Raw genomic sequence first — 13,045 nt, forward strand, 5'->3', positions numbered from 1 at the left:
GAATTTGAAGTAGCAAACATTGCTTTGGAGCATATAGCACTTATTAGCAGCTTCTTAAACCAAAAACATCTTCCATTGGAGGGGCCTACAGCTATGGAGAGAAACTATGTTGTCCAAGGAAAAGATGTGGCAATTATCAAAAGTTGTTGATATGCCCTGTACACACAAGAAAAATAGCCAAGAAAAATAAATCCAAATTGGATTTGGCTTATCTTTGAGTATATATGGTACTACCTATATATTCCTAGTCTGTTTGTGAATAAGCCCATATGCAGATAAACTGTTCTCAAATTTCTAACAAGTTGTGCCACCTGTGGAAAATTGTGACAATAAAAAAGATATGAAAACTTTGAGGGTCGGCTTATCTCCAGGTGGCACATTTTTCACAGTATTTTAGTTAAAAATATGAGTGGAGTTGGCTTATCTTCAGATGGACTTAGACATAATATTAATATGTACCATGTGTGTATGTGCATAAAATATGTTATATAATTAAAATTTTCTCAAAGGGGAAAGTCACTAATTCTGTTTTAACATGTTTTGCATTGGGACAACAATCCAGTCTGTGCTTATGAATGCTTACAAAATATTTTAATGTTAAGAAGAGCCGTTTGCTTAGAACTCACAACTGACTGCCTAAATAATTCTGAACTGCAAAGAGATTATAGAAACATAGAAACATAGAAGACTGACGGCAGAAAAAGACCCCATGGTCCATCTAGTCTGCCCTTTTACTATTTCCTGTATTTTATCTTACAATGGATATATGTTTATCCCAGGCATGTTTAAATTCGGTTACTGTGGATTTACCAACCACGTCTGCTGGAAGTTTGTTCCAAGGATCTACTACTCTTTCAGTAAAATAATACTTTCTCATGTTGCCTTTGATCTTTCCCCCAACTAACTTCAGATTGTGTCCCCTGAGCATTATCTTGCTCAGAGATACAGATAAGCTCTAGCATTTTATCAGATTACTAGTGCTTCCTCTTCTAAAATTATTTGGTTTTGGCAAAGCATTAAAAGCTTATTGGCTTAATCTTTTGAGTCCATTGACTTGCCTCAATGGCAACTGATCTGGTTTTTTTGTTTTTGTTTTGTTTTTAACAGGAAGCCAAAAAGAAAAAAGAAAAGAAAAACCCCAGGTAGAATATTTTTAAGTTCATAGGCAAGTGTCAAATTCTGCCTCAATGCAAAATCAATTTGAAAGGAATTCAGTCGGTACAGAAGTGCATCTTAAGGTCAAATTATGTCTCAAGGTTAGCAGTATGTGTGTGGGGGGAACAGCCAACTTTCAAAAGGAGTCAGTAAATTTCAGAACCAAACTTGACTGGGCTTTATGGATATTTCAATTTGTTTCAAAGTCACATGGCTTGCTTGCCACTAAATTGGTATTTATTAAAACAACTCTGTAGCATTAGAATAAACTTTCAGAGAAGGCCTTTCTCATCAAGATAATCTTGTCTTTGTCATGAAATGAAATGAAGATAAGGACATCCTCTATTCATTACTTTTCAGTATTTTATCCCAATTTCATTTTTTTTTCCTTTCCAGGAAAAAGCCACTTTGGAGGAAAATCTGAAACAGCAGCACAATAATGTCAGGAAAGAAAGATGGTAAAAAGCTCTCTACTAGGAAGCATCCAAATATCCCAGGATTTTCATTTTGTTGTCTTCCATCCATCTATTGCTTTGACATCATGCCGCCACCTACACTTCAATTCTCAAGTAGAATAAAATCCAAATATGTACAATTCAGCAGTTAGTATGTCTTATTTTATGACTTGTCAAAACTCACCTTCTCTCAATCGCCATTTCACTTTATAGCCCGTGGCCCCAGGTACCAGATTCCAAGTAACACGCAACTGATTGGGCCCAGATGGAGCTGCCTCTAAGTTGGTGATGCTGCCTATAGTTTGACGTTCTACAAGATCAAGAACATCAAAGATGGAGTGATGAGTATAAACCATTGAAAAATAACAAAATGGTTATTATTAGATTAGATTAGATTAGATTTATTGGATTTATATGCCGCCCCTCTCCGCAAACTCGGGGCGGCTCACAACAATAACAAAAAATAGCACAGTACATGATACCAAATCCAATGCACACCAATCTAATTACAATTTAAAACTAGTAATCTCATAAAAACGGTATATATAAAAAACAGGCACACAGTCAATCAATCAACAAAACAACATGGGCAAGGGGGAGGTGTTTTAGTTCCCCCATGCCTGACGGCAGAGGTGGGTCTTAAGGAGTTTACGAAAGGCAGGGAGGGTGGGGGCAATCCTAATCTCAGGGGGGAGCTGGTTCCAGAGGGTCGGGGCCCCCACAGAGAAGGCTCTTCCCCTGGGTCCCGCCAGACGACATTGTTTAGTCGACGGGACCCGGAGAAGGCCAACTCTGTGGGACCTAACCGGTCGCTGGGATTCGTGCGGCAGGAGGCGGTCCCGAAGATATTCTGGTCCGGTGCCATGAATGTTATTACTGTTGCATTATTTAATATACATCATTTCAAATAGAACATTTAGACTTGTTCTTCCTGTTCTTTTTGTACATTTCTCAAGAATCTGTGCAACCAACGTGTTAGAGAAGAAGGCATTCTTTTCAGCCCTGAAACATCCTCAGTTTATCTACTTCTCCCATCCTGATCTTGCTACAGGGCAAGGATAGGAATAAGGGCCAAAGACTGGTATTTCACAATTCTGAGTACAGTATTTAATGAGAAACCCAGCAGGGCTGAAACAACGTAAGTTTTAAAAGACATTAGAAGGAGCAGGTTCCTGTCTTTTTAATTCCCTCAACACTGTCAAACTTATTTGACCCCTATGGCAATCATTAAGTTGACAAAGTTTCTTGATAAATCTATATTTTCTTTTATGTACTCCGAGAGCATATGCACTAAGACAAATTCCTTGTGTGTCCAATCCCACTTGGACAATAAAGAATTCTATTCTATTCTGTTACTGCTGCATCAAATCAAGATGTACTGCTAGGCCTTTACCAGCCATAATGGCTGTGCTGTGTGAAGAAATTAAAAAAATAAAAGTCACAATACAGTTGTCAAGAGGAGGCAGCTCTGGCTTCAGAAGACAACACACCAACTTGGAAAGAAAGGGTGGCAGGAGTGCTTTCTTGGGTGCCCATCTGTGTTGTTATTTGTACTAAGTATGTGACACCCTCCTTCAGATTTTGCAATTCAAAGAAACTCTGGTCTCCAGGAATTCTTCTTGTTTGCTCTGAGCCATCTGAAACAAGATGCAAAGGAAGCAAAATCAACCTGTGGTAATATGGGAAGCTTTGGCTAGTACCGCAACCCCATCTCTGTGTAAGTCAACCCCTTACGTCTATACCTTACAAAGAAAATCTATACAAAATGTTTTTCCGTTGGCACTACGCCCCGGCAAGATTAGCTAAAATTCATACTAATACAAGTAACAAATGCTGGAAATGCAAAAAAGAGGTAGGAACCTATTATCACATGTGGTGGCTATGCGCAGAAGCAAGGAAATTTGGGAACCAAATTCAGATCTGGATGGAAGAAATATTAGGTTATAAATTAGAGTGGAAACATGAAATGTATTTACTAGAAATAATTAGAGGACAACACAGTAAAGAAAATTATTATCTAATAATCCATATATTAACTGCAGCAAGATTGGCATTTGCGCAAATTTGGAAGCAAGAAAAGACGCCAAATGAAGAGATGGTAATTAAAAAAATATTAGACTGCGCTAAATTAAGCAAATTAACTTACGAAATGCAAAATCAACAAAATAAAAACTACTACAGAGTATGGGAAAAATTGTACAACTGGATCGAGAGAGAAAAGAGAAACTAGTAGTAAAAGACTATTATGTACAGTAAATGGAATTGAAAAAAATCAATTTGTGTTTTATGTATATAGGGAAATGTAAATGTTTAATGTTAAATGTCTGTGTGTTGGTTTGTCAAATTGAAAAAAAAAAGTCAACCCCTTATCTGTGTAAGTCAGATAAAAATATTATTTTTCAATACTGGGTCACACACTCACCTTCAGATGTTTCGTATTATATATATATATTTTTGAATGTTATTATATTGTTAGCATATTTTTTTTTTTTTTTTTTTTTGCTATTGCTTGTTTTAATTGTAATGCACCACAAATGTGAGGTGCAAGGCTATATAAATCAAGCAAGAAAGCACCTTATTTTTTGGAGCATAAGATGCACTTTTCCCCTCTAAAAGAGGCTGAAAATTTGGTTGTGTCTTATACTACGAATGTAGCTTTTTCAAAGCTTTTCTTTCCAGCCCTAACAATCTTCCCGGTTTGCAGGACTTTTTCATTGCTACTCCAAAGTTGTTGTTTTTTAGCCCTAAATCCTTGCAGGCCTGTTTCCATTGCTATTCCCTCCAAAGATTTTTTTTCCAGCCCTAACCCGGAGATAAAATGATGCGCTGAAGCTGACCAAACTAAGGACGCTAGCCAGATGAATACCAGACAGGTAGACTTTCCCTCCTATTTTCCTGTCCCAAAATCAAGGTGTGTCTTATATTCTAGTGCATCTTATACTCCGAAAAATACGGTAAGTGCTTTTGTATATGTGTGTGTGTCCTTGAAGCACTTTTACTATTTCCAACCATTTTCACTTTGGACTTCTAGTTCATCCCTGTTTCTCTCCACCCTCTTGTCCCCCAAACCTCAGGCCATTTTCTCCCACATTCATAAACGTAAAGGTTGCAAAGTCCAGTTGCCTTTTGAAAAAGCACCTTTGGGACAACCATGACCTGGATGGCTGAGAAACCCCATAGGCGTTGCTCTTTTTCTCCAATGACTGCAAACATTCATACCCCAGAATTCTGTTCAGTACTAGGAAATGGAGTGAACACATTGAACTTCCTTATTGAATAAATGTATCAACGGTGAGAATTACTTAGCATCAATGTTTTCAGAAATTGTGTTTTTTATGTAATGGGAAACCAAGATATTTTATACCAAAAAAAGCAGTTTGTTATTCCAAAGCCAAAGCCAAAAATTAAAAAAACACTAAACCATACTATGGCTTAGTGTTAAATACAAGCCTGACCACTGAGGTACTATTAACTGAACAATAGATATATACAGTTATATACAAGCTAAATATAACTACTGCTAATATGAAACCACAAATAACTACGGTATAACTAATAGTAGCACTTAAACAATAAGCTCCAGCGATCATTGTTTTCACAGCTCCAGAGATCATGGTCAGTGGCCACCAATGCCATTTTTTCCATTGCTTATTGGATGAAAGTTATACCCAATAATAACTCAGCTAAACTTTGACTTTGTTTCCCTCCCTCCTCTCCTCTTAAACCTTTAAAGAACTCCAATTAACTCTGCTGTTTTCTCTCATTTTGCTTCTTCTCCAAATAACTCCCTGTTTCGAATTCCTTTTATCAACTCTTTTTCTTTTGGGGGCCAATTACTCTCTTGGGTTCAACCTGTCTCACAGAGTTGCTGTTGTGGGGAAAGCTGGAGAAGGAAGCATTTAGGTATCCATCCTTGAATAATACAAGATAAAGCAGGATATGAAAGAGGGAGGGAGGGAAGATAAATAGACAGATTTACCTCTTCTATATTCCCATCTCCAACCTAAAAAATGAGATCTCCCCCTTTTTTCTTTGTTAGATTCTTTTCTGCTTTATAGAGCTTGAATCCTCTTGCATCAGAATTACCTAGGCATGCAGAAGGCCCTTACCCTGAGTGTTGACAATCACCAGTTTATAAGCTGTAGCCCTGGGAACAGGAGTCCACAACAGCCGAATGCGACCCAGTCCCACTGGCATCATGCGCAGGTTGGATACCCTGCTCACTAATGGTGGTCCTGCCACAGAAGGACAGAAAGTAGGATTACTGGAAGAATGCAATAGACGGCATGGGCTTATAGAGAGAACAGTTCAGTAAGTTCTTGAAACAAAGAGACAAACCTCTGGCTCTTTTTTTTTTTGTAACATACCCATTCAAATAATTGCAATAACAATCTCTCCTCATTTTTCTCCCCTATAGTGTTGCTCTACATACATTATCTGATGACAAAAATATTCTATTTATTAGAATATCAGAAGATGAATAAATTATTTGTTTGTTTGTTTGTTTATTTATTATTAATTGGATTTCTATGCCGCCCCTCTCCGGGGACTCGGGGCGGCTCATAACATATAAAATATACAGTACACAATATCTTAAATCCAATTAACTAATTAAAAATCTAACCCCCCAAGAAAACCATAAAAAAACAATTGTTCCATTCACTCCACATTTTCTCAACACATTCATTGGGCAGGGGACAAGATCTAATGGCCCCAGGCCTGGTGACATAAGTGAGTCTTCCGAAGTGATTCCTTGTAGGGAACAAGAAAGCAAAAGAGGCAGTGGAGCACAGATATAGGGTTAATACACTTACGAATTGGGATGTTGAGAGGAACGGCATTACCCTCGCGGTTGCCAATAAAAGCTGACACACGAACCATGTAGGAGACATTCTCTTTCAAATCAACTAAGTCCTCCGTGGTCTGGGAGCCTGGGATATATCGAACTTTCTCAGAGCCATCTGCAGCAGAAACCACAATAGTCAACCTGAACTCGTTACTGTAGCTTTCTAATTCAAAGCCTGTTTCATAAAAACAAATCTTATTATTTTGTGGTCACACAACACCAGGCTGCAAAGAGTCAGGAATCTGACGTTAGATAAGGAGAGAGGAGAATAAACTAAAAGTTTCATTTGCCACAAACAAATCACTTCAGCTTTCAACAAAAGATTTAGTTTGCTACACTCTTCTTCTTAAGCGTGAATCATCTCAGTGTTGTTCCTACTTCCATTGATCCTTAGGTACCATCTCTACAGGTTATCCGTTGATAGATTAATGCAATGAAATTTCATGTTAATGTATGCTGATTAGTGTACCTTTCAAGTGACAATAAAATTGTATTGTATTGTATTGTATTCCATTCCATTCTATTCCCCCAACTCCCAATGCTGATAACTTGAACAACTTTTGATGGTGTTGCATTAACGTTCCTTAGAACTTAATTAAAACTCTTTATATCAGTAGTTCCCAAACCTGAGTAAAATACCTAAATTTGATAAAAGTACTTTTTCTTTAGGTAACACATTTATTTATTTATTTATTTATTTAATTGGTTAGTTAGTTAGTTAGTTAGTAGTTGGTTTAGTTAGTTAGTTAGTTAGTCAAACAATTATAGGGTGGTAATTTGTACAAATAAAACATTTGATAAGTAATGATAAAAAGTAACAAAAAAGACAATAAGACAGGTACGGTGGGCACAGTGGTGCACTTATGCACGCCCCTTTATGAACCCATTATCTAATGACAACAGGAGCATTTAAATTGACTAAAAATATTTTACTTACATTGGTTAAAAGGGTTTTTAAAGTGGTTTTGAGTAATAAAGGAAAAAGTTTGAGAAGCACCACTTAAATTGTCAGAGGTGATGTTTAATCAATATTCTATACCTTGCAAGAAAATCTCCCTTCAGAACATGCTCTTCAAACCATAAAAACTATAAAAAGATGGATGTTGAAGAGGGACCAGATGCTCCAGACTATACTCTGCTTATTGCTTATAAGGGCTTTGTTCTTCTATTAGTACACTTCTGCGTTTCCATTTCCTCCTCTCAATGGATACTTCTGGATTTTCAGCAAGCCGCCACTATCAGATGCTCCAGACTATACTCTGCTTATTGCTTATAAGGGCTTATTGCTTATTAGTACACTTCTGCGTTTCCATTTCCTCCTCTCAATGGATACTTCTGGATTTTCAGCAAGCCGCCACTATCAAGCAGCTGCTCCTGTGTGCTCACCTTCCATATTGCGTATTACAATCTTATATCTTGTGGCTCCTTGGACTCCTAGCCATGAAAGCCGGACTCTGTTTCCTACGGTCTCGGTGATCCTCAAGTTGGAGACGGTTCCCACTGGAGGTGCCACCCCTGAAAGAGAAATTTTGACTTTTATACAACAAAGATGGTGTGAGAACTAAAAGCCTCAGCCAGGAATGTGACTAGCTCAGTGGTGGAATCCAAAAATTCTCTCTACAGTGAGTGACGTGAGTGATGTCAAATTGGCCATGCTAAGAAAGTCACATGACCAACAAACCACACCCATCAAGCCATGCCCTACTATTCTGTCGGCATGGCTTGATGGGTGTGGCTTGGTGGTCATGTGACTTGGTGGCATGGCGTCACTCACATCACTCACTTTTAGAGCCGGGAGCTGCACATTCTGAAGCATATTCTGCCCTTCTGAAGCCCCCAACGCTTTGACTTTCCTTCCGCCATCTGGCTTGACTGCCCAAGTGAATCTCAGAGACATATCTTGCCTCACTTTCCATCCCAGCCAAACCTCCATACAAACCCCTGTCCCATTTCTGCAAAGCTAGAGGGCCCCTGTTGTAGGGCGATCCAAAGTGAGGAGGGGGGATGCTGCAGAAAAGGCCACCTTCCACTTGGGCCTGTGTGCCTCCCGTGCCATTCCATGGAACTTGGGGCTTCCCACCCACCCATCTGCCTACTCTCTTTCCTCAGCCCATGAGTCTGGCATTCTGGAGGAAGGAGACTCAGTTGCCATGGCACTTACTGCCAGCAGCCAGCAGCCCCCCATGTGGTGAGAGAGCAAGACCAAGCCGTGCCACCACGCAGCTCATAGCACTTTAACTTCAGCCTGGGCGGTGGCACTTACCAAGGCAGGTAGCACTTCATCTTGGTGAAAACCATGTTGTCACATTTGTAGTCGTGTGGCTGGCGGGAATGGGGACATGGCATGGGCAGACAGCCAATGCAGCACCTGCTGAGGCTTCCCAGGCTGAGTGATCACCATGCCTCCCAAGCAACCAGCATTCCGAAGTCACCTTGCCAGCCGCCTCCATGCACTGCACTTGGAAGGGGCTGCCGCTGCCGCTTTCACTGCCCTCCCTCCCCACCTGACTGCAGAGTGCATCTATCCTCCTAAAGCTCCACCAGTGCCATTCACTTTTGTTTCGCAGCAGGAGAAGGAAGAAAGTGAACAGCGGTGCCCCGGCGGTGCTCTAGGAGGGAAGGCACAAATCTGCAGCCAGGCAGGGAGGGAGGGCAGCAAGAGCAGTGACGGCAGTCCCTTCCAAGCACAGCACACGGAGTTGGGGGCAAGGCGGTCCTGGTGCGCCTGTTACTGGGGAGGCATGGTGATCATTTGGCCAGGGTGATGGCCACTTGGCCTGCTCTTCACCAAGATGAAGTGCTAACTGCCCAGGTAAGTGCCGCCACCAAGGCCAAAGGGAAAGCACTCCAGGCTCCATGGTGGTGCAGCACTCCAGGCTCGCATGGGGGGGCTGCCGCCTAACTGGAGGCTTTCATGCCTCTCACTCTGCTTCTTTGCAGGCGGGAAGCAACTCCGCGGGCTGATTTCCTAGAGTGGTGCCGGTGATCGGTCAGTCCAATCTGCAAAGAGATCAGGCAGGTGGCTAGGTGGGAAGCTAGTGGGCTGCTTCGGAACCCCTGTGGAGCCGGCACAGGAGGTACGCAGGCCTTTTCTACAACATCCCCCTTTGTTCTTTGGATCGGCAGGTTGGGGGGGGGGCGTTCTGCCTTTGCAGAAACAGTGTGGGCACATTTGTAGCAGTCCCGGTACATCCACTTGCCCACCTGGAGCACCGCCACCCCTCTCAGCCCCAACGCACTGTCTGTGTTTCCACCAAGGGCCGCCCAGGATGAATGCCGACCTCGGAGGGCAAACAGCCATGGGGGACCACCAGGAAGGCAAACAAGGATGGCAGGGCTGTGGAGAAGGGAGTAGGCTGCTAGCTCCTTTCCCATAGTCCCAACATGCTCACCTGCCTTCCGTGTAGTGTTTTGTTTGCCTGCCCTTACAACCTAGCCATGGGAACCCATGGAAGGCCACAGGGAAGGCAGGCAAGCATGGCAGAGCTATGGGCCACGCGGAAAGGAGTAGGGGAAGAGGTTGGGATGGTGGGGCAGCTAGGTAGGTCACGACTTGCAGTCTTACCTGGGAGGCAGATCAGGGGCTCAGCGCTTCAGGCAAGCTAATTGCAGAGCAGAGAGTGGGCGGGCGAGTGAGCAGTGACTAGCAGACCAATTCGGGGGCATGGGCAACCAGCGGTTACTACTGGTTTGGTGATTCAGGCCAAATGTCCTCTACCTGTTTTCCCAAACCAGTCTGAACAGGTAGGATTTCAGCCCTGGACCAGCTGAATTAAAGGGAACATGAGTTTCCTCTTACTCACCTGTCTCTGAAATAGTTACTGGTGTTGCTACTTCTTTTCCATCATACAAAGTGTAGAGGGTGATATGATATTCCGTGCTTGGCTGCAGGCCACTCAGAGTGTAGCTGTTCTCATTGGTGGAAAGAGAGACAGTCTTGGGGGAATCTGCTCCTTGAAATCAATACAAGATAGAAATTTAGCATTGATCTTTATGGATTTGAAAAGAAATAGGTATTTATCCCTATGTCTCACAATTCTGAAACAAATACCAGAACTAAGTCATTGCCTAACTTTCAATTCTCTTCAACTTTAAGACGTAATCATAGTTCATTCCTCCAATGTATCAAAAGGCATTGTGATATATATTTTGAGAAAAAAATAGAAACATTCAACTGATGTGTTTGAAAAAGATACCGTAAATATTATTTATAATTTACCACCAAAAGGAACAGATTCTCCCCACCACATTTATAGCCATCCACAATTCCTTTTTTTTTTAGAGCTAATGCATCTTTAATTCCTCACAATTAAAATGACATGCACCTTTGTTTACAACATCCTTCTCTGTTCATAGAAAAATGCAGAACATAGGCATCCACAATTCCTATAGCTTCCCTACCACCCATTGCAGAAATTTAGCCAGCCTACCTGCTGCTTTTCTCCACTCCAGACGATACCCTCTAGCATTAGGGATGATATTCCAGGCAACCTTAATCGATGTTGGGTCAACAGCAATAGTCCTAAGAATCTGAGCTATTTCTAAGAGCAACAAAAATAAATAGTAAAGTTCTGAATGATTAGGAAAAGCTCTAATAGTCTCTCAGTTATTACAATATTTAGATCCAAGCCTAAATCACAAATGTATTCAAAGAAGAAAAACAAGTAACAATCTACATCCAAATATTATGGGAAACCCCAGCAATTTTTCTAAAGATGGGGTTTAGCTGGGCTACATAAGTAACATTCATATATTGACTTGAACATACCTAGGCATCTCTTTGTTCCAGCTACAATTACCATATAATATCTCTTGCATTTTTTTCTCCTCCTTTCAATACATAGTAAACAGTATGCCATCTTTAGACTTGAATCAGAATACTGTACTTCCCAAAACCAAAGTCCACATTCGATATCTTAACAGTTAACTTGGTATACTCTAAACCAGCTTATAAATGGAATGCTAACAATTCTCTAACAAGAACCATAGTGGTGCAGTGGTTAGGGTGCAGTACTTCAAACTACTTCCGCTGACTGCCAATTACAAGCAGTTTTGCAGTTCGAATCTCACCAGGCTCAAGATTGACTCAGCCTTCCATCCTTCCAAGGTCAGTAAAATAAGGACTCAGCTTTGCTGGGAGCAATATGCTGACTCTGTAAACCTTTTAGAGAGAGCTGTAAAAGCACTGTGAAGCAGTATATAAGTCTAAGTGCTTTTCTATTATTCCAGAGAACCTATTTTACCTGCAGTGGTAGTTACTGTTAACAGCAGAAGTAGTACTGTAGTACCATTAGTAACAACAATAAGTGCACGTACCTGTTCTCCTCCTAATGGAGGCCTTGGGACCTTCCACCTGTCCATAGAGTGGCACAACAGATACTAGATAATCAGTGTTAGGCTGCAGTCCTGTTAACAAATAGGAATTCTCTCTAGCATCCACATCAGCTGTTTGACGACCCTGACCTAACAAATTTCAAAACACAAAGCAAAAATACAAGAAAGCTATTAGCCTTTAGCCATACGGAATATGCATTTGTGAACTACATGACCACATGCTGAATTGCAAAAGGCCACCTTTTAAAAAAAAAAAATTTCACATGCAACAAGAGATCCTTAATTCTTCGCTTCTCATCATATCACTGGAAGTGATATTTTTTTTAGACATTGTCATTGCCACATTGCAACGTCTTTTTGGATACAGTGAACTTTTAATACTGCTCCTAACTTCTTAATCCATTAATTAACTGGAAAACTAATGGCATTAACTTGGGAGTATTCTAAATAAGGAACATAAGAGTTAATTATTAAATATCTTGCAAAAAGAAAAAAACACACCACTTCCAAGTTTTTATTTATTTATTTTATTTGCAAAATGTATATGCCGCCCAACTCCACATTGGACTTTGGGCAGCTTAAAATAAAAATAATTTTGAATTGTGGATAGATGTCATCAGGGCATCCAAGATTTATAATCAGTTCCTTATTGGACTTTCCTAATGCATGTAAATAAGCTTGCATATTGAAAGGTTAAATACATTAACTTCCCGTCAAAAGCATTACAGATCTATAGTGTGGTGGGAATGTAGGCTGGACTCCTGAGAGGGAGGGGCTACATTCCACTGTAAAATTTACATTGGGAGGAAAATAACTCCTGCCTAGAAGTTCTTAGCGTGCAATGTTGCTTTCAGTTGGCAAGATTTCTGTCTACAGGTAAGGAGCAATAAAGAAAATTGCTCAGACGTAACTGTGTATCTTTCTTGAATTTTAGAGCTGGACGTAGCGATTTCTGGACAAACGTGTAACTTAATTACACAGTAGCCTATTTAGAAATTATTGTAAAAGTATAAATGTGATGGACCAATACATGTGATGCATGGTGTGATTGGATTGTCTGATTGAGTAATAGATAGGGTTTTTTAGCTGTAGTTTTTTTAATGTATTCGATTTGTTTTGTACGCTTTGTTTCTATATTTATTCTGTGAGTCGCCCCGAGTTTTCGAAGAAGGGCAGCATACAAATCTAATTAATAATAATAATAATAATAATAATAATAATAATAATAATAATAAGTAGATTGGAAAATCATGCA

The 13,045-nt window shown here is 40.4% G+C and overlaps 1 protein-coding gene across 1 annotated transcript in view; it reads right to left on the reverse strand.

Annotated features, from left to right (window-relative positions):
* Positions 1 to 1,794: 1,794 nt before the first annotated feature.
* LOC139156024 (collagen alpha-1(VII) chain-like) overlaps positions 1,795 to 13,045 on the reverse strand; it is a gene marked incomplete at its 3' end in the record, with an annotated part of 52,324 nt that continues 41,073 nt past the window's right edge. Inside the window, exons 11-18 of the mRNA XM_070731387.1 lie at positions 11,773 to 11,919; positions 10,887 to 10,997; positions 10,260 to 10,409; positions 7,843 to 7,971; positions 6,425 to 6,571; positions 5,720 to 5,845; positions 3,101 to 3,247; positions 1,795 to 1,920 (exon numbers count right to left, since the gene is read on the reverse strand). Coding sequence (XP_070587488.1) covers positions 1,795 to 1,920; positions 3,101 to 3,247; positions 5,720 to 5,845; positions 6,425 to 6,571; positions 7,843 to 7,971; positions 10,260 to 10,409; positions 10,887 to 10,997; positions 11,773 to 11,919 — 1,083 coding nt within the window. The remainder of the gene's footprint in view (positions 1,921 to 3,100; positions 3,248 to 5,719; positions 5,846 to 6,424; positions 6,572 to 7,842; positions 7,972 to 10,259; positions 10,410 to 10,886; positions 10,998 to 11,772; positions 11,920 to 13,045) is intronic.

This window comes from Erythrolamprus reginae, unplaced genomic scaffold (genome assembly GCF_031021105.1).
Source record: "Erythrolamprus reginae isolate rEryReg1 unplaced genomic scaffold, rEryReg1.hap1 scaffold_232, whole genome shotgun sequence".
NCBI lineage: Eukaryota > Metazoa > Chordata > Lepidosauria > Squamata > Dipsadidae > Erythrolamprus > Erythrolamprus reginae.